At 47.7% G+C, this 21,968-nt stretch overlaps 1 protein-coding gene across 3 annotated transcripts in view; it reads right to left on the bottom strand.

Moving 5' to 3' along the window:
* LOC115475954 (perlwapin-like) overlaps positions 1–21,968 on the bottom strand; it is a 33,479-nt gene that overhangs the window by 6,938 nt on the left and 4,573 nt on the right. For 2 of the 3 annotated variants that reach the window (XM_030212038.1, XM_030212039.1), the window contains exons 3-5: positions 9,597–9,740; positions 6,821–6,961; positions 582–719 (exon numbers count right to left, since the gene is read on the bottom strand). In XM_030212038.1, the coding sequence (XP_030067898.1) occupies positions 582–719; positions 6,821–6,961; positions 9,597–9,740 (423 nt within the window). The remainder of the gene's footprint in view (positions 1–581; positions 720–6,820; positions 6,962–9,596; positions 9,741–21,968) is intronic. The other variant, XM_030212040.1, reaches the window with a different exon arrangement.

The following is a 21,968-nucleotide window of genomic DNA, read 5'->3' as shown; positions in this document are numbered from 1 at the left end:
TGAAAGGAGGCGTTTGAGGTTAGTTCTGGGAGCGACGGAGGGCGGGCGGGCCAACCCCGATCCAACCCTGATGTTTCCCCGAAAAGTAAGACAGCCCCTGAAAATAAGACCTAGCGCATTTGGGGGGGGGGGGGGGGGAAATTAATATAAGACAGTGTCTTATTTTCGGGGAAACACGGTATTTGCAGGCTCAATGTGGCTTACATAGTACCGTTATGTGTGTAACTCCCACTCTCTGCCCCTGTGTTTTCCCCCTTGCAAATATGTGTAAAATAAATTCACTGGATATTTGTAGACTAGTGCTTAGGCTGCACGTTGTGCTAATATTCTAAATACTTATGCACATGGGGTAGATTCAAGAAAGAGTGCCAAAATGCCAGGATGATGCACGCTATGCACGAATTCTACTACAGCAGCGCACATGGAACCTGCTGTTATAGAATGCTAGCGCACGTTTGCAGTTTTGCACCTAACCGTAGGCATGAACGCTTACGCCATCTGGAACCTAACTGACTAAAAAGGAAATAAGATTTTCCTTATACTATATCATCATGCTATATCATCATACATTATACTGTTACCTGATACGGCAAGACAACTCATCCCACACATATGGGAACAGCACTTCTGATCTCCTGGACATCCACTGTCACTGGCGCAGGTACTACGAGCTGCTCGAATACACCTAACTGGGTCATACGGGCAGGATCCCGGTTTATCTACAAATACAGGAAAAAAAATTGAGTATAAACAAGTCTGCTGGCAAAAGATACTGATTAGAGTAATACATTTTGTATTGCAAATTGTTCACGTGGTTTTTTTGCACTGTTTCTGATTGAAGTTGATTTCTAAATTATTGCAAGAGGGTTAAGTGAAATGTATGGTGTAGGTCTTCCAAATTCCCAGACCATACATCAGTCTCTTCGGGCTTTTTGTACTAAACATTAATACTGCTTAATATTGAGAACATGAGAAGGCATAAGAATAGCCACACCGGGTCAGACCAATGGTCCATCTAGCCCAGTATCCTGCTTCCAACAGTGGCCAAGCTAGGTCACAAGTACCTGGCAGTACCCCAATTAGTAGCAACATTCCGGAATCCCAAACAATAACAGGATTCCGGAACCCCAAATAGTAGCAACATTCCATGCTACCAATCCCAGGGCAAGAAGTGTCTTCCCCATGTCTGTCTCAATAGCAGACTATGGACCTTTCCTCCAGGAACTTGTCCAAACCTTTTTAAAACTCAGATATGCTAACCGTTGTTACCTCCAGCAGCGAATTCCACAGCTTAACTATTCTTTGAGTGAAAAAATTATTTCCTCCTATTTGTTTTATTTTTTTTTTCCAGAAATTTTATTGATTTTTTTATATAATATGGTGAACAGTACAGACGTTGTACAAAAATTATACAAAATAAAAATTTATACAGATGAGAGGATATCGTAGTATGATGTTGATAGTGTCCATATGAGACTGATAATATCTAGCACTGTAATGTGTGTATAGAGTCCTTGAGAGATGACCATAATGATTTCTTCTTATCGAGAGTTCCCGTTAGTTGTGCAGATGCTGATTCAAATTTATGATATGACTAGGAAAGAAGGCCCGTTTCTCAGAGCAATGAAACGGGCACTAGCTTTTTTTTGGGGGGGGGGGGGGGTGACTCACATACGGAGAACAGTGGCGATTTTCCTGGGCCGCCCTCGACGTCATCGCGTTTTGACGCGAGGGCGGAGCACAGGTACAGCAATAAAACTCACCCTCAACGTTTGCTCCGCCCTCGATGTCATGACGTTTGACGCGAGGGCAGGGCCCGGTGGCTTCACCACCACGAACCTTCGAACCTGAAGGAACTGAAGTCGGTGGCTTGGCTTCACTGACGTCAGTGTCCTCAGAACGTTGAGGGTGAGTTTTATTGTAGTAGATAAGACAGTTTGCCACCAGAAGTGTTCATTAAGGTGGGTTGAGTTTTTCCAATTAGCTAGTATCATATGTTGACCAATAGTAATTAATATGTCAAACAACGTTCTGTGTTTGTCTGGTAAACAGATATCAGATGAACAGGATTTAAATATTATTAATGATACATTAAGTTGCACTTTGAGCTTAAATATAGCACACATAGAGGGGCATAATTGAACGAAAACGTCTATCTCCATGGGCGTTTATCTCCGAGAACGGGTCCATGAAGGGGCGGACCGAACCGTATTTTCGAAAAAAAAAAAATAGACGTCCATGTTTTATTCGACAATTTGTGAGCTGGGCGTTTTTGTTTTTCAGCGATAATGGAAAATGAAAGCGCCCAGCTCAAAAACGAATAAATCCAAGGCATTTGTTCGTGGGAGGGGCCAGGATTCGTAGTGCACTGGTCCCCCTCACATGCCAGGACACCAACCGGGCACCCTAGGGGGCACTTTTACAAAAACAAAAAAAAAGGTAAAAGAGCTCCCAGGTGCATAGCACCCTTCCCTTGTGTGTTGAGCCCCCCCAAATCCCCCTCAAAACCCACTGCCCACAAGTCTACACCATTACTATAGCCCTAAGGGGTGAAGGGGGGGCACCTACATGTGGGTACAGTGAGTTTGGGGGGGTTGGACGACTAAGCATTAAGCAGCACAATTGTAACAGGTAGGGGGGGATGGGCCTGGGTCCACCTGCCTGAAGTCCACTGCACCCCCTAACAACTGCTCCAGGGACCTGCATACTGCTGCCAGGGAGGTGGGTATGACATTTGAGGGTGAAAATAAAAAGTTGTGAAACATCATGTTTTGTGGTGGGAGGGGGTTAGTGACCACTGGGAGAGTCAGGGGAGGTCATCCCCGATTCCCTCTGGGGGTAATCTGGTCATTTAGGGCACTTTTTGGGGCCATATTCGTGAAAAAACAGGGTCCAGGAAAAGTGCCCTAAATTCTAGCTACAAACGCATACTTTTTTCCATTATTGGCGAAAGGCGCCCATCTCTCCTCGGCCGATAACCACGCCCCAGTTCCACCTTTGCCACGCCTCCGACACGCCCCCATCAACTTTGTAAGCTTCCGCGATGGAGTGCAGTTGAAAACGTCCAAAATCGGCTTTCCATTATACCGATGTATTCGTTTTTGTGAGATAAACGTCTATCTCCCGATTTGGGTCGAAATCTAGGCGTTTTTCTCTTTCAATTATAAGGTGGATAATTTCCCATATGTTCTGTTTTAAATATTATTATAATTTGCCTTCAGTTTAGTTACCCATCAATTTCTCCCATTTGACTTTATACTATCCATCTTGTCCCCATCTATATACAGTATACTATACTATACTATACTACTAAGGGTTTTCTATCCTGCTTAACCCTCCATTGCCCCTGGTACAAAATAAGTACCTGAATATATGTCAACCGCTTTGAACGTAGTTGCAAAAACCTCAGAAAGGCAGTATATCAAGTCCCATTTCCCTTTCCCTTATGACATCACAATATCAGAAGTGAGCCAAGTATCGGGCAATCAAGCCATTGTGACATCACTGATGAGGTTGGCTCTTATTGGTGGAATGAGTGGAGGAGTAGCCTAGTGGTTAGTGCCGTGGACTTTGATCCTGGGGAACTGAGTTTGATTCCCACAGCAGCTCCTTGTGACTCTGGGCAAGTCACTTAACCCTCCATTGCCCCTGGTACAAAATAAGTACCTGACTATATGTAAACCGCTTTGAATGTAGTTGCAAAAAAAAAAAACCTCAGAAAGGCAGTATATCAAGTCCCATTTCCCTTTCCCTTATTACAGATTCAAAGCAGGTTTAGAACAAAAAGAAATTTACATATAATAGATTAATGCAGTGCACATTTTCACATGTTTTATATATAATTAACTATCCACATTAACACCCCTCTTGTTGCCAAAAGAAACCCTCAAATAGCCAGGTCTTATCTTGTTTCCTACACATTATATAAAATGAACTCAATAAAATTTGAAGAGGTCAAGAATTCCAGACTTTCACTACCGAATAGCAATATGATTCCTGATGTAACCTTTTATGATTAATATTCGTAACAGAAGAAAATCATTAAATTAAATGTTTAAAACTATGGCTTTCATATCAACCACTTAAAAGAGAAATTAATGATGGAAAGTTATCTGGCACCTTCCCAGTTAACATTTTAAAGACCAAACAACATAATTTATACTTAATATGTAACTCCACCAGTAGCCAAAAGTGGAGTCACATGATCAAACCTTGTTTTCAAATAGATTTATTGCACAGCTGCACTTGGCTCTCAACTACATTGTCTCATTGTATTGTAGGGACAGCATTAGCATCGTATCTATATTATTTGAATTGTCTAATGTATACTTATTAGGTTACATTGGTATCCTGCTGACATCATTTTATATCTCTGTTATTTGAATGTTTTAATGAGTGCTTATTAGATGTTGTGAAGAGTACAAGGACGAAGAGGGGGTAATTGCTAGGGAAAGAGAGAGAAAGGCTCCTTTGGGGTGGCCGGAGTCCTCCCGCAGGGGTGGTCGTCGTAGATTCCAGTCCCCGAGGATCCAGCATGTTAGGGAAAGCAATTGGTCACCTTCCTCAGAGGAAATAGTGAGAGCCAAAGACTACAATTCCTAGTAGCCCCTGAGGGAGACACAGAGTAGAGCCGGGGACTACAATTCCCAGCAGCCCCTGAGAGAAACACCAAGTACAGTCAGGGTCTACAATTCCCAGCAGCCCCTGAGGGAGACACAGAGTAGAGCAAGTAAGAATTATTCACACTACCAGCCCCATTCAATTCCTATGGGCTTCCTCTCATTTGCCGTGTGGGCAGTGGTGTGCTGAAGCCGGCTCACAAGAGCTGGTTGTTAAATTTTGTAAGCTCTTGCGAGCCAGTTGTTCTGCACAGCGAGCCGGCTCTGGTAAACGAGGTAAGCATGGCAGGAGGGCGCAACAGGCCATGCTTACCCCGCTTACCTCACCTCCCACAGCCCTTGTTTGCCTGCGCCTACGCCACGCTGCCCTGGGGGGGGGGGGGTTAAAAAAAATTTTTATTACCTCTGTCGAAGCGGCCGCGTCATTGAAAGCCCTGCCCGTCTCTAGCCTTCCCTTCCTGAGTTCGTTCCTTCAGAGTCCCGCCTTCTGATGTAATTTCCTCTTTCCACCAGGGCGGGACTCTGAGGGCGAAGGAAAATTGCTGGACATGGATGGGAGTGGGAGGGGAGGGCAGGGGAGAGAGGAGAATTGCTGGGTATGGATGGATGGAGGGGGCAGGGGAGAGAAGAGAATCGCTGGGTATGGATGGATGGAGGAGGGCAGGGGAGAGAACAGAATTGCTGGGTATGGATGGATGGAGGGGGCAGAGGAGAGAAGAGAATTGCTGGGTATGGATGGATGGAGGGGGGCAGAGGAGAGAAGAGAATTGCTGGGTATGGATGGATGGAGGGGGCCAGGGGAGAGAAGAAAATTGCTGGATATGGATGGATGGATAGAGGGCAGGGGAGAAGAGAATTGCTGGACATGGATGGATGGAGGACAGGGGAGAGGTGAGTTGCTGGACATGGGTGGATGGAGGGGAGTGCAGGGGAGAGGAGACTTGCTGGATATGGGTGGATGGAGGGGAGGGAAGGGCAGGGGAGGAGAGTTGCTGGACATGGGTGGATGAAGGGGAGGAGAGAGGAGAGTTGCTGGACATAGGTGGATGGAGGGGAGAGGAGAGTTGCTGGACAAGGGTGGATGGAGGAGGGTTGCTAGACATGGGTGGATGGAGAGGAGGGCAGGGAAAGAGGAGAATTGTTGGACATGGATGGAGGGGAGAAAAGGGAAGACAGGAAGGAGATGCGCAGAGGTGGCCAGGGAGAGAGCCTGTTGTTAAACATTTACCAGCACACCACTGCACATGGGAATCGCTAGCATGGCTTTGTAAAAGAGGCCCTAAGAGAGAAGAAGTACAAGAATCTGAGATGATTTGAGAATTATTTAAAATTTTAGAAGATATACAAGACATGGAGGCTTACATAGGATGTTCTCGTATGGCTCTGTTTTCAAAGTTACAATTCTGTTTTTGTGCTTTTAATTATTGTGCGGGGGAGGGGGGTCTTTTATTTATTTATTATTTATTTATTAGGATTTATTTACCTCCTTTTGAAGGAACTCACCCAATGCGGTGTACAATAAGAATAAATCATAGGCAAATACAGTAGTAAAAATATTCAAATAACAATAGAAAGTTTGGCATAGTATACTATTTACAATGTCAACACAATACATAATAGAATATTTTAATTGATAGTGAAGGGTATAATCAAAGATGGAACATATAGATGGGTAAGAGAGTAAGAGGAGTTAAAAAGTAAGGTGACTAATTTAAGTGTGGTAAAGGCGGTTAGCTTAACAGAGTTTTAAAAAGGTTTGGACGGCTTCCTAAAGGAAAAGTCCATAGACCATTATTAAATTGGACTTGGGGAAAATCCACTATTTCTGGGATTTAGCATAAAATGTTTTGTATTTTTGTGGGGGATCTTGCCAGGTATTTGTGACCTGGATTGGCCACTGTTGGAAACAGGATGCTGGGCTTGATGGACCTTTGGTCTGCCCCAGTATGGCAATACTTATGTACTTATGTAAAGGAAGTTGCACATGAGGTCAGAGAGATGGTTAAATATTATCTCACCTAGGGTAGAAGTGGATAAACACAGGAATAAAATGGGCCCTGCTGCAGATAACGGGAGCTAAGCTTTAGTAAAAGACCCCCTGTATCAGCTGTTTGAAAGCTGCCTGGCGTTCATTAAAAGTCTAATAAACAGATAAATATCAGGGTAAATGTATATAACACAATATTAAATACAACACCTACCTTGTGATGTTTTCATGCACCTCCTGGTACATCCCATGGAGCAGCACTTCTCCTCTGCAGAGCAGTTATTGCAGTCTACAATACAGATAGTGGCCCCAATACCAGGAGGAAGGACATTGGGTGGGCAAAATCCAGGTGCCTCTGTAATAAGAGCATCACACAGAATAAACACGAGCAGAGGTTTTCTATTTATGCTCTAATGCACTTAGAGCCAGTGGCGTACCAAGGGGGGGGGGGGGCGGTGGGGGCGGTCCGCCCCGGGTGCACGCCGCTGGGGGGGTGCTGCGCGCCTGTCAGCTCTTCGTTTTCATGCTCCCTTTGCCCCGGAACAGGAAGTAACCTGTTCCGGGGCAGAGAGGGAGCATGAAAACGAAAAGCCGGCAGGCACGCGGCAACCTCCCCAGCGGCGTGCACCCGGGGGGGGTGTTCTTTCGCCAGGGGGGGGGGGGGGGCGTTGCACCCGGGGGGTGGGGTGCATCGGCGATCCGCCCCAGGTGTCAGCCCCCGCCCAGGAACGCCATTGCTTAGAGCATCTATTTTTGGGGCTGATTTTTCGGCGCCATTTAGAGAATTTGGTCCTATGCAACATCTGCACCAAAGTTATAGTAGAGCACTCAGAGGTCCTTTTACCAAGCTGCAGGAAAAAGGGGCCTGCGCTAGCGGGGTAGGGGGCAGTTTTCCCCCAGGCACCAGGGTCCTTTTTACTGCAGCAGCTTAAAAAGACCCCAGACACACATGGCCATGCGGCAGGGAGCCTTTTACCACCACCCACTGAGGTGGCAATAAGGGTCCCCGTGCTAACATGGCTGTAACCGATCAGCACGCGGCGGTTCCCGATTACCACCGGGTTACTGCTGCGCAAGCTATTTCTGGGGGGTTTTCTTTACATAGACATCATATGAACAATACTGGTGCCAGCAGAGTTCCCACGCCTGTTGGGCAACATTTTACAGGACCAGGACACTGTACCAGTGATTTCACAGTGAGAATCCTCAAAGGTAACTTTAAAACCATACAAGAACGTAAGACCTTTGAAGTCAGAATGATTGAATATTTTAACACCCAACAGAAAGGACTTAAGGATCTGGGGTTCCTTGCCCATTATAAACCATAAAGCTGTATGTCTCTGTTGATCACCCCACCCCTCACCTATCCACACCCATCCTGTTAGAATATCAATGATATGCTTTGATGTCCCCATGCATACCTCCTACCCACCCCCATCCTCCCACCCTGTCAGACTGTCATAGTAATGCTTGAAGGTTTTCACTTATATACACTGTCAGCTAGCACATTTGCTTATTTCCGATCTGACGAAGAAGGGCAACCTTCGAAAGCTAATCAAGAAATGTATTAAGTTATGTCCAATAAAAAAGGTATCATCTTATTTTCTTTTCCATGTTTTATTTTGTTTGATTTCTATTGATAACCTTTTCCCCCTGGAATGGGCCAGCAGTAGTCCCAGAAGAGCGAGTGGTAAGCCCACGTTGAGCTTACTGCCACTCTGTAAAGGGCCCCTGAGCGTGCACCTAGCACTTACGTGTGTAAATGTTACATTCGCATGTGTGCTAGTATTCTATAATCTTAGTGGGCGCATTGTGCTTACATTTAGGTCACTGTTCCCTCTAAGTTGAGCGGGAGTCCTCCACCTATAGTCCTGCCACTAGGGGGTGCTGTTTCACTCTCACATTGTCAATAATGAGGGACAGGTCAGCTCTGCAGGTAGCAAGAGGAGGCAGGTTATGAGAGCCAAGCAGTGAGTAGAGGGCTATGAGAGTTGGGGCATTCATGGGGAGGGCCGCCAAGAGGGGGGGCAAGGGGAACAAAATTCCCCGGGCCCAGGCCTCCAAGGGGAGCCCGACGCGGGGGTCTCTCTCCCTCTCCTGCTCCCTGGCCGCCGGCATCACGGTCCCTAGTCTCCAAATGCCTACCCTCAGCTCCCTCGACAGCCCCCTTCTGTCTGCCACTGGGCCCCCTGCATTAAAAAACAGCTCTACATGGACAGTGCCAGCGAGCAGCGCCTCAGACTTTTGCTCACTGTGACCCGCCCTCGTCTTATGTAACTTCCTATTTCTGCGAGGATGGGGCACAGCGAGGGAAGGCCTGAGGCGGCCATCTGCCGCTTTCACACAGACACGACGCGCTGCTCACTGGTGCTGTGCTGCCGAGATTTTTTTTTTTAATGCAGGGGGCTCGGTGGCAGACAGAAGGGGGCCGTCGAGGGAGCTGAGGGTAGGCACGTGGAGACTGGGGACTACTTCCGGCGGCCTGGGAGCAGGAGAGAGAGGCGACTGGAGTAGCGAGTGGGGGGGGGGGGGGGGGGGGGGGGGTGGGGGGGGGAGGTGGCCTTGCCCTGGGCCCGGCTCAGTCTCTCGGCAGCCCTGTTCATGGGTCATGGTGTGAGTTGAGCAGCAGAGGTGCACTATGAGCTTCAACACAATGGGAAGAGCAGGTTGATAGGAAAATGGATCATAAGAACCAGGCACATGTGGGGTGAAGTATAGGAGTATGGTGTGTGGTCTGCAAGCGTCAGACAACGTTGTGTTGTCAGGTTGCAGTGTGCTGTCGTTCCGGCCCACAGGCTCGCATGCCACCTCCATCAACACGGTTGCGTATGAGACAGGTAGTCAGCACAAAGTGCACAGAGCACACACACACTGAATTCTCTACAACAAACACTTAAACACCCAACTCACTTTTACACAAGTACTGACTCCAGGCGCTAAAAACTTAATCAATATCAGAATTTAAGTCTCTCTATATTGCAGTACTGTACCTCCGGAAGGTGGTGTGCAGGCCTTCCCAGATTGACCAGGGCAGCACTTGAACGTTCCGGCGCATTCGCTGTCAGACGTACATTCATCGCCGCTTCCTTCCGTAGACGTTTTTTGAGGTTGTGCTGGGCACGTGCCGGTTTTCTCTAACAGAAACAAAAATGAGTGGATTAAAAAGTCACACTTCAAATAATGGCCGCCACCCAGCTGCTTCAACTTGTAAAACGGTAAGATTGGGTAGGATTTGAGGATCGCAAAGAAAACAGAAACATTCTTCACACCAAAATAAAATAAGGGATGGAAGGAAACAGTCATCTCAGAACCAGAGAAATGGAGGCACGAAGCGGTGAGGACAGGGAATTAGAACACTATCTAGGAACAGTGGGTGATATTTGGGCCCAGGGGCGTAGCCAGACCGGCGGGAGGGAGGTCCAGAGCCTGAGGTGAGGGGGCACATTTTAGTCCCCTCCCCCATGCCTTTCGACACCCCTCCCGCACACTGCCAGGTAACCTTTGGAGCCCCGCCAGTTGAACTCGCCTTCAGCGCCGGTCTCCGAGTCTGGCGCACTCGTTGATCTGGATTCTGTTTCTGTGAGTCCTGACGTCCTGCACGTTCCTACGTGACGGACGTCAGGACTCACCAGCAACGCGCCGGAGACTGGCGCTGAAGAGGACTTCGGCTGGCGGGGGTTGGGGACCCCTGCCAGCAAAGGTACCTGACGGTGGCAGTGGGAGAGGGTTGCGGCGGCGGGAGGGGGGGGGTCGAATGTGGCGGGGGAGGGTTGGTGGCGGGGGGGGTGAAAGCAGGGGGGGCCAGCTCTAAATCTGCGGGGGCCCATGCCCCCGTGGCCCCACCTAGCTACGCCCCTGTTTGGGCCTAAGTGTGGGCTTTCTCAGTGAATGACACCAGTGTGTTTAGTTGTAGTGTCAATGACCCAATTGTCCCATGCCCAATTTTTACATCTTTTTTTTTTTTCTGTTGGAAATCATTAAGGTGCAGCTTGCCCTGTGTATCAATCAGCAAACATGTGTAGGGTTAATTTTTCAACAGAGGTTCTCTCTGTGGAAGAGCAAGTAGGTGACAGTTTGGAAGCCATTTTGTTAACACACAAAGAGGGGCATAATCGAACGGGGCACCCAAGTTTTCCTGAGGACATCCTCGCAGGATGTCCCGGCGAAGGGGCGGGGAAACCCGTATTATCGAAACAAGATAGGCAGCCATCTTTTGTTTTGATAAAACGGTTGGGGACGCCCAAATCTCAACATTTAGGTCGACCTTAGAGATGGTCGTCCCTGGTTTTCAGCGATAATGGAAACTGAGGATGCCCATCTCAAATGACCAAATCCAAGCCATTGGGTCATGGGAGGAGCCAGCATTCGCAGTGCACTGGTCCCCCTGACATGCCAGAACACCAACCGGGCAACCTAGGGGGCACTGCAGTGGACTTCACAAATTGCTCCCAGGTGCATAGCTCCCTTACCTTGGGTGTTGAGCCCCCCCAACCCCCCCCCCAAAAGCCACTCCCCACAACTGTACAACACTACCATAGCCCTAAGGGGTGAAGGGGGGCACCTAGATGTGGGTACAGTGGGTTTGTGGTGGGCTTTGAAGGGCTCACATTTACCACCACAAGTTTAACAGGTAGGGGGGATAGGCCTGGGTCTGCCTGCCTGAAGTGCACTGCACCCACTAAAAGTGCTCCAGGGACCTGCATACTGCTGTCAGGGAGCTGGGTATGACATTTGAGGCTGGCAAAAACTATTTTTAAAGTTTTTTTTTTTAGGGTGGGAGGGGGTTAGTGACCACTGGGGGAGTAAGGGGAGGTCATCCCCGATTTCCTCTGGTGGTCATCTGGTCAGTTCGGACACCTCTTTGAGCCTTGGTCGCAAGAAAAAATGGACCAAGTAAAGTCGGCTAAGTGCTCATCAGGGACGCCCTTCTTTTTTCCATTATCGGCCGAGGACGCCCATGTGTTAAGCACGCCCCAGTCCCGCCTTCGCTATGCTTCCGACACGCCACCGGGAACTTTGGTCGTCCCTGCGACGGAGAGCAGTTGAGGGCGCCCAAAATCAGCTTTCGATTATGCCGATTTGGGCGACCCTGGCAGAAGGACTCCCATCTCCCGATTTGTGTCGATAGATTGGCGCCCTTCTCTTTTGAAAATGAGCCCAAAAGGTGCCTATGGTGCTCGTTTTAGAAGCAGATGGGCATTTCAAAATGGCCCCAAAAAAAGTCCATCTACCAAAAACCTCCAAATCACCATTTTCAAAAACGCAGAATCTGGACAGTGTATGCTGCAGCTCACCCAGTAGTAACGGAGCATGTTGGAGGCATGTTTTGGGTGGGACTAGAGTGGGACCAAAATTAGGATACCTTTCAGTGATAATGGAACAGGAAGAAATGTCCAAAATAAGAAAGAAGGACGTATTAATCTAGATCTGTTTCCGTCATGTCCAGTGTACCGAAGGGTGCCCTGATTGAGCGGCTGTCCACTGGAGGGATGAAGGCATGACCCCTCCTTCATCTTCCAATGCTTACTGACTCCCTCCCATCCCCCATAGAAGTGAAAGTGACAGTGGAGACCAGGCTTTTTGACTGTTTCCGGTATTATGGCCATTCCTAATAGAGCAGCAAACAAGTGTAAGAAGTAGCCTAGTGGTCAGTGCAGTGAACTTTGAACAACGGGACACAGGGGTAACTCCCACTTTAACTCTTATGTTTCTGTACAAATATATGAGCTCTCTTAGAACATAGAAATAACAACTGTCCCTGAATTTATAAGCATGATGGCTATTGCAGTGGTGTATCTATAGACAGGGGCATCACTGCTATAGAGCCACGGGGGCCAGGGCCCCCGTAGATTTGGCCCTGGACCCCCCTACCGTCGACCCCCCCCGCCCACTCGCCTGCCCGCTCGCTCGCCGTCGCCTACCTGGGCTGGCGGGGACCCCATCCCCCGCCAGCCGAGGTCTTCTTCCTTCCGAAGTGCCTTTCAGGTTTCTGAGTCTGACGTCCTGCACGTACAACGTCAGGACGTGCAGGACGTCAGACTCAGAAACCTGAAAGGAACTTCGGAAGGAAGAAGACTTCGGCTGGTGGGAGATGGGGCCCCCGCCTGCCCAGGTAGGCGACGGTGACGGCGAGTGGGCGGGGGGGGGGGTCGAGAGGGTCAGCGGCGGCGGGGGGGGGGGATGTCGGCGATGATGATGATGGGGGCGGCGGGTGATGATGGCGGCGGCGGCAGGGGGGGTGGCGGCGGCACCGGGGGGGTGGCGGCGGCACCTTGGCTCTGGCCCCCCCTACCGCTGAAGGTCAGATAAGCCCCTGTCTATAGGTATAGTAGGTTTTTATCTGTTCCTGGAGGGCTCAGAATAACATACAAAGGAATTAAAGCGGGATTTGTACCTGGATCCTGTTGTTTCAATTCTACCCTGCCCCTCCGCTCTGCAGAGACGTCTGTGTGGCCATTTTACTTATTTATTTATTTATTGCATTTGTATCCCACATTTTCCCACCTCTTTGCAGGCTCAATGTGGCTTACAATACATCATGAATGGTGGAAATATATAATAAATAGACATTTAGTATTACATAAGGATCTTGGGTAACATAATGATAAAATGTGATCGTATTTAACCAGCGAATATTAAAAGGCAGTACTACATAGTAACATATAGAGGGGCATAATCGAACAGAAACGCCTATCTCCATGGGCGTTAATCTCCGAGAACGGGTCCGTGAAGGGGCGGAGTGAACCGTATTTTCATTAAAAAATAGACGCCCATGTTTTATTCGCCAAGGTGTGAGCTGGGCGTTTTTGCTTTTCAGCGATAATGGAAAATGAAATCGCCCAGCTCAAAAACGAATAAATCCAAGGCATTTGTTCGTGGGAGGGGCCAGGATTCATAGTGCACTGGTCCCCCTCACATGCCAGGACACCAACCGGGTACCCTAGGGGGCACTTTTACAAAAACAAAAAAAAAGGTAAAAGAGCTCCCAGGTGCATAGCACCCTTCCCTTGGGTGTTGAGCCCCCCAAATCCCCCTCAAAACCCACTGCCCACAACACTACACCATTACTATAGCCCTAAGGGGTGAAGGGGGGCACCTACATGTGGGTACAGTGGGTTTGGGGGGGTTGGACAACTAAGCATTAAGCAGCACAATTGTAACAGGTAGGGGGGGGATGGGCCTGGGTCCACCTGCCTGACGTCCACTGCACCCCCTAACAACTGCTCCAGGGACCTGCATACTGCTGCTTGGGAGGAGGGTATGACATTTGAGGGTCAAAATAAAAAGTTGTGAAACATCATTTTGTTGTGGTGGGAGGGGGTTAGTGACCACTGGGGGAGTCAGGGGAGGTTATCCCCGACTCCCTCTGGGGGTCATCTGGTCATTTAGGGCACTTTTTGGGGCCTTATTCGTGAAAAAACAGGGTCCAGGAAAAGTGCCCTAAATTCTAGCTACAAACGCATCCATTATCGGCGAAAGGCGCCCATCTCTGTTCGGGTGATAACCACGCCCCAGTTCCGCCTTCACCACGCCTCCGACACGCCCCCGTCAACTTTGTCCACATCCGCGACGGAGTGCAGTTGAAAGCGTCCAAAGTTCGGCTTTCGATTATACCGCTTTATTTGTTTTTGTGAGAAAAACGCCCATCTCCCGATTTAGGTCGGAACTTGGGCGTTTTTCTCGTTCGATTATAAGCTGGATAGTAACATAGTAGATGACGGCAGAAAAAGACCTGCACGGTCCATCCAGTCTGCCCAACAAGATTACTCTTATGTGCTAATTTTTGTGTATACCCTACTTTGATTTGTACCTGTGTTCTTCAGGGCACAGACCGTATAAGTCTGCCCAGCACTATCCCCGCCTCCCAACCACCAGCCCCACCTCCCAACCACCAGCTCTGGCACAGACCGTATAAGTCTGCCCAGCACTATCCCCGCCTCCCAACCACCAGCCCTGCTTCCCACCACCAGCTCTGGCACAGACCGTAAAAGTCTGCCCAGCACTATCCCCGCCTCTCAACCACCAGCTCTGGCACAGACCATATAAGTCTGCTCAGCACTATCCCCGCCTCCCAACCACCAGTCCCGCTTCCCACCACCGGCTCTGGCACAGACCGTATAAGTCTGCCCAGCACTATCCCCGCCTCCCAACCACCAGCCCCACCTCCCAACCACCGGCTCTGGCACAGACCATATAAGTCTGCCCAGCACTATCCCCGCCTCCCAACCACCAGTCCCGCTTCCCACCACCGGCTCTGGCACAGACCGTATAAGTCTGCCCAGCACTATCCCCGCCTCCCAACCACCAGCCCCGCCTCTCAACCACCAGCTCTGGCACAGACCATATAAGTCTGCTCAGCACTATCCCCGCCTCCCAACCACCAGTCCCGCTTCCCACCACCGGCTCTGGCACAGACCGTATAAGTCTGCCCAGCACTATCCCCGCCTCCCAACCACCAGTCCCGCTTCCCACCACCGGCTCTGGCACAGACCGTATAAGTCTGCCCAGCACTATCCCCGCCTCCCAACCACCAGCCCCACCTCCCAACCACCGGCTCTGGCACAGACCATATAAGTCTGCCCAGCACTATCCCCGCCTCCCAACCACCAGTCCCGCTTCCCACCACCGGCTCTGGCACAGACCGTATAAGTCTGCCCAGCACTATCCCCGCCTCCCAACCACCAGCCCCGCCTCCCAACCACTGGCTCTGGCACAGACCATGTAAGTCTGCCCAGCACTATCCCTGCCTCCCAACCTCCAGTCCTGCCTTCCACCACCGGCTCTGACACAGTACTGGATTTATGTTTAGGAGTTCATTTGTATAAATGATGTCAGACAGATGTTTTTTGTGTTTGCTTTTGTGGCGTTCATATTTTGGGCATTTCAATTGGGAACATGGCTGTTCATTTTGGATGTGAATGACCTTCTCATATATATTTGAACAGGGAATCCCTTCATTTTCCCTGTTTGAAAATGACTTTGAAATGGACTTTTCTTTTTTTTTGGACATTATGAGCAGGACGTCCCAATTCTGACTTGCACATTCTTTTGAAAATGCCCCTCCACAAGTCTTTCTAAAACAGCAGTAGTAGAAATCCTACGAAAACTGAGTATAAAATGAACCCATATATACCCCTGTTATGTACATCAATGTCTTGAATACTCAGTGCGTTTTTTTCTAACAAAAAAATTGCTGGTACACAAATGCCAGGCCACTCTTCAGGGGTGGGGTGATGACTGAGGGACCCACCCCACAAAAGCCAGGCCCCCTGCAACCAGTCACAGAATCTATGACAAGGCAGAATTGGCGTGTAGAGCCTGAGCTCTTTCATTAAACCTTGGAGACCATGGGTCAATTTTAGCAGACAATGGAAAAGGTGCCGGTACTCAGTACCCCCAAATACCCCCTCAAAAAAAAAGCCCTGTGAATACTAGTACTGTGCTTACATGAAGTGAGAAGAAAGGAGACTTGAACCCCAACAGGGGAGAAGGGACTTTTCCTATGTGCAGAGTGACTGCACAGAGCGAAGGTGTTCTTTCTGCCTTACGGTGAACTTTGACACTGAAAATACCTGAGATGAAGGAGTGGGGTTGCCAGAAGCACCTTCTGATTTAAGAGGCACTTCCAGAGGTGCAGAAAGGCTTCAAAACCCATTCACAAGAGAAAGGCAGACCAAGAGATGCAGGAGGAGCGACAGCACAGCTCAAAGGAGACCTAGCGACATTAATACTGTGAGCAAGTGAGATACCTATTGTCATCATTCCACTTTGTTTTATAGACTATGGGGAGGTCATTCTCAGGCAGATGATCAAAAGCCCCGCGCTGTTCCAAACAGCGCTCTAAAATAGCGCTGGAACAGCACGGGGCGCTATTAAACCTATGATCAGAGATAATGCATGCAAATTTAAGCAGCGCAATTATCTCTGATCATGGGGTAGAAGTGCGGGAGAATTGTGCCTGAGCACAATCCTCCCGCACTTGATTGACAGGTCTGGGCTGGAGACCAATGAAAAGAGAAGGACGCCCATGGATGTCTTTATCATAGAAAGATCCAATTTTGGATGTCCTTAACTGCCCATTGCAGAAGCGTCCAAAATTTGGACGTGCTCAACTGCCCCGTCACAGAAACGTCCAAATTTTGGACGTCCTCAACTGCCCTCGCTGGCAGGTTTGCTGTAGGGGGGAATGCATGCTGGACAGGGCTCACCATTCCTCCCCAATGATCTGCAAACCCTAACACCAGCTCGGAGCTGGCGTAGGGTTCGTTGCGGCCAGTGACCCAGTCTTTGGCGCGCTGGTTGCTGATCATTGGGGATGAATGCGTTAAGTGCTGATTAGCATGCATTTGCAAGCTACTTGCGCTAAGAGCCCTGTTTAGCATGCATTTGAATGCTACTAGTGCAGGACGTCAGACTCACAGAAACAGAAGCCTGCCCTTGCAGATCAGCAATGCGGCCGTGTCAGAGAAGAGGACTTCGGGGGTTGTGTTCTATGAAAGAAAGAAGGTGCTTATTTTCTGTTATAGAATACACGGCAATCAGGCATCGTCTGGGTGCCTATATATAAAGGATGAAGCCAAAATAAAGTAAGGGGGTCTTGTACTTAGGAGTGCTGGCGTTTTTAGCACACACTAAAAATAGGCACGCGCTAAACACTAAAGATGCCCATAGGAATACATTGGCAGAGGTTCTTCCTTGTTGAAAAATCGCTGCCAGTTAAGTGCTATAATATGTGCTTCCCTTTTTCATCTCAATTCCATTATTGACTTTAGAGCATGAATGCTAAAGAATAAAGAGTGGAAGAGTGGCCTAGTGGTTAGGGTGGTGGACTTTGGTCCTGGGGAACTGAGGAACTTAGTTCGATTCCCAGCACAGGCAGCTCCTTGTGACTCTGGGCAAGTCACTTAACCCTCCATTGCCCCATGTAAGCCGCATTGAGCCTGCCATGAGTGGGAAAGCGCAGGGTACAAATGTAACAAAAATAAAATAGATACTATTGGAGATTCTACATGGAATGTTGCTACTATTGGAGATTCTACATGGAATGTTGCTATTCCACTAGCAACATTCCATGTAGAAGGCTGCGCAGGCTTCTGTTTCTGTGAGTCTGACGTCCTGCACATACATGCAGGACGTCAGACTCACAGAAGCAGAAGCCTGCACGGCCACATTGGTGATCTGCAAGGGCTGACTTCTAGTGGAATAGCAACATTCCATGTAGAATCTCAAATAGTAGCAACAGTGGAGGAGTGGCCTAGGGATTAGGGTGGTGGACTTTGGTCCTGAGGAACTGAGTTCAATTCCCACTTCAGGCACAGGCAGCTCCTTGTGACTCTGGGCAAGTCACTTAACCCTCCATTGCCTGCTGCATTGAGCCTGCCATGAGTGAGAAAGTGTGGGGTACAAATGTAACAAAAATTAAAAAAAAAAATAACTAAGATTCAAAAAAACATATTTCACTTTAAAAAAATTTGTAAAAAAAAAAAATAACAACAACAAAATATATTAGTGGATCTATGACGATGCGCCACACCGTTATCACAAAGGGACGTAGTTCCCACATGGTGTGTGCTGCAGGATACTCTGATGATCCCCTTTAGAAAAGTTCATACAAATGTGAATTGATTTTGCAACGTAGCTTTGGATATGATAAGCGTTGGCTGTGGTTGTTATTTTTCAACAAAGAGTATTTTACTGATGAGTGTTTGGGACATTAAACTTGAATTACATAGGGATACATTGGCATCTCTAGCGCACGCGCTAAAAACATCAGCTTGCCTTAGTAAAAGACCCATTACGTTTTTTGCTGTTTTCTCAGCAACCACTTGGAATTTCAGTGTGAAATTTTACAGCTTTATTTGTTGTTACTATCTACGTTTACGTGCTGAGTGGAATGAGGTTATCTTTAAACATGGTGAAGTTACAGACTTTTTAGCGTGACGACTCAGCAATTATCACGCTTTCAGAAATGTTTGCAATCTAAAACTACCATTATTTGAAGGAAAAAAAAAAAGGAGTACCAGCTTATTGTTAATGATGTCACAGTGATGGAGACATTTGTCTAGGGAGCAATGTCAGAGGCCTATCACGAGCTCAGCCTAAAGCCGCAAACAATCGCCATACTGAAGGAGGTGCTGCAGGTGATCTGGGACAGCCTGCCACAAGGACCCATCAGCTAGGCTGTTAAGAACTTCTGTAGAAATATGCTAGCCCTTGCTCTCAGTGAAATACAGGCCAATGGCTCAGGCTAAGAGCTAGGCCTCTTAAAAAATCAAAAATCATCTCTGATACAAAATACATTTCACTGCAGCAGAAGCTGAAGTGAGTTCCCAGAGAGCTGACAGGGGAGGGGGACTTTGCTCTTGTCAACAATGCTGGGACTGGCACCTGCCAGAAGTCATGAGCAAGATGTTTTGCCTAATGGAAGATAGCAGAGGGTCAGGTGCAAGTAGAGGGAGGGGGAGCTGAAGAGCAAAATGACCTATGAGGTCATTTTCTTCACAGATGTTGCTCTAAACATATTTTGTTTATACTTAGAGCTTGGGAACATATGAAGTCATGCTTATCAACTGATAAGGGCCGAAGAGTTCTGGTGAGAAAGCTAGGGTCCATTGGAATGAATAGAGTCAAAAGGGTATAAAAAGGACAGTCTGAAGGGTATTAGATCAGAAGACGGGAGAAGAAGGCTGGAGAGAGACGTGTCGTGAAGTGCTGTTCTACCATGTGAATACCTGGTTGCCTGTACTGCCTTTGGGTGAGATACTGATGCTAATAAACTATATTACTATATCTACTGACTATTGGGTTTCTTTCTAATTGTGGAGCTTGCTACTGCCCAGACTGTGTAATACCGTCATGAGCAGAGACAAGGTCAGGGTAATTAAGAATTTAGAGGGAACATACAGTCCTTTTCAGGATAATAGAAAGCCCATGGCTTCCGCTGCCCAGACCGTGGCAGACCCAATTATAATGACTTCCCAAAGTGACTGAAGGTCTATGTTAAAGCTGGGGGTGGACATGTTGAGCATTCACGGTGACTGCGAAATTTTGCACATTGTTAATTATATCATTCGGATGACATTATTATACTGTATTTTAGCTTCAACATTTTTTAACACGCAAAACTTGCTAGGTAGTAACGCTAAAATGTAGTAACATTAAACATAGCTTAAGATAATTAAATATCATTTAATAGTAACACACAAGTATAATAACTAAATAACCACGTAAAATTTCTCGTTGGAATTCAAAGCAGTTGCTGAGAAAACAGTGAAAAACTCTAGGGGGGCTACTTTTTTTTTTTGCCTCACCCTGTAGATGCACTATTATTGAGTTATTATTGTCCTACTTTTGTATATTTTTATTTATTTGTGGAAGGTTCAACAAATGGATATTTTAATACAAATTTCTATCAGCCTTCTTTAGTGATTTCTCCTATGCAGGTTGCATTTGACTGTCCAGAGACCATGCTAATAATATTCAGGGATCCTTGATACTTGTCCTGTGTGCTTGGAGAGAGAATGACGCAGGAGATGTTGACATTTTAGCTACAGACACCAAAAAAATGTAAAAAAAAAAAAAAAATGTGTACTTGCACCAGGGGTCAACTTCAGCCCCAAGAAATTGGAGAACTGGCTACTTATACTATCTACCCTTCCAGTGTACCCCTAATGAGAGTCATGCATTCCAATAGTTTGTAGTTGCATTGTTGGCACCTCTTGGACTGACAGCCATCTTGTCTTCACCACTTCTGCTCTTTAAATATTGGATGGGATTTTAATAACTCATTGTGTAGAGAAGGTGGACCCTTCAAACCAGACATCAGCGTGTCATCAATTTCAAGTTCTTCAAAAGGTGACCACAAGAGTCAATTATTAATTTTTCACTTCGAGCTCATATATTGGTATTACTGCATCCAAAAGGCTTGATTTACAGTGGGGGAAATAAGTATTTGATCCCTTGCTGATTTTGTAAGTGTGCCCACTGACAAAGACATGAGCAGCCCATAATTGAAGGGTAGGTTATTGGTAACAGTGAGAGATAGCACATCACAAATTAAATCCGGAAAATCACATTGTGGAAAGTATATGAATTTATTTGCATTCTGCAGAGGGAAATAAGTATTTAATCCCTCTGGCAAACAAGACCTAATACTTGGTGGCAAAACCCTTGTTGGCAAGCACAGCGGTCAGACGTCTTCTGTAGTTGATGATGAGGTTTGCACACATGTCAGGAGGAATTTTGGTCCACTCCTCTTTGCAGATCATCTCTAAATCATTAAGAGTTCTGGGCTGTCGCTTGGCAACTCGCAGCTTCAGCTCCCTCCATAAGTTTTCAATGGGATTAAGGTCTGGTGACTGGCTAGGCCACTCCATGACCCTAATGTGCTTCTTCCTGAGCCACTCCTTTGTTGCCTTGGCTGTATGTTTTGGGTCATTGTCGTGCTGGAAGACCCAGCCACGACCCATTTTTAAGGCCCTGGCGGAGGGAAGGAGGTTGTCACTCAGAATTGTACGGTACATGGCCCCATCCATTCTCCCATTGATGCGGTGAAGTAGTCCTGTGCCCTTAGCAGAGAAACACCCCCAAAACATAACATTTCCACCTCCATGCTTGACAGTGGGGATGGTGTTCTTTGGGTCATAGGCAGCATTTCTCTTCCTCCAAACACGGCGAGTTGAGTTCATGCCAAAGAGCTCAATTTTTGTCTCATCTGACCACAGCACCTTCTCCCAATCACTCTCGGCATCATCCAGGTGTTCACTGGCAAACTTCAGACGGGCCGTCACATGTGCCTTCCGGAGCAGGGGGACCTTGCGGGCACTGCAGGATTGCAATCCGTTATGTCGTAATGTGTTACCAATGGTTTTCGTGGTGACAGTGGTCCCAGCTGCCTTGAGATCATTGACAAGTTCCCCCCTTGTAGTTGTAGGCTGATTTCTAACCTTCCTCATGATCAAGGATACCCCACGAGGTGAGATTTTGCGTGGAGCCCCAGATCTTTGTCGATTGACAGTCATTTTGTACTTCTTCCATTTTCTTACTATGGCACCAACAGTTGTCTCCTTCTCGCCCAGCGTCTTACTGATGGTTTTGTAGCCCATTCCAGCCTTGTGCAGGTGTATGATCTTGTCCCTGACATCCTTAGACAGCTCCTTGCTCTTGGCCATTTTGTAGAGGTTAGAGTCTGACTGATTCACTGAGTCTGTGGACAGGTGTCTTTCATACAGGTGACCATTGCCGACAGCTGTCTGTCATGCAGGTAACGAGTTGATTTGGAGCATCTACCTGGTCTGTAGGGGCCAGATCTCTTACTGGTTGGTGGGGGATCAAATACTTATTTCCCTCTGCAGAATGCAAAT

The sequence above is a fragment of the Microcaecilia unicolor genome, chromosome 8 (assembly GCF_901765095.1).
Source record: "Microcaecilia unicolor chromosome 8, aMicUni1.1, whole genome shotgun sequence".
Classification (NCBI taxonomy): Eukaryota; Metazoa; Chordata; class Amphibia; order Gymnophiona; family Siphonopidae; genus Microcaecilia; species Microcaecilia unicolor.
The sequence above is the reverse complement of the archived record's forward strand: the minus strand, read 5'-3'. Positions and strand labels throughout refer to the sequence as shown.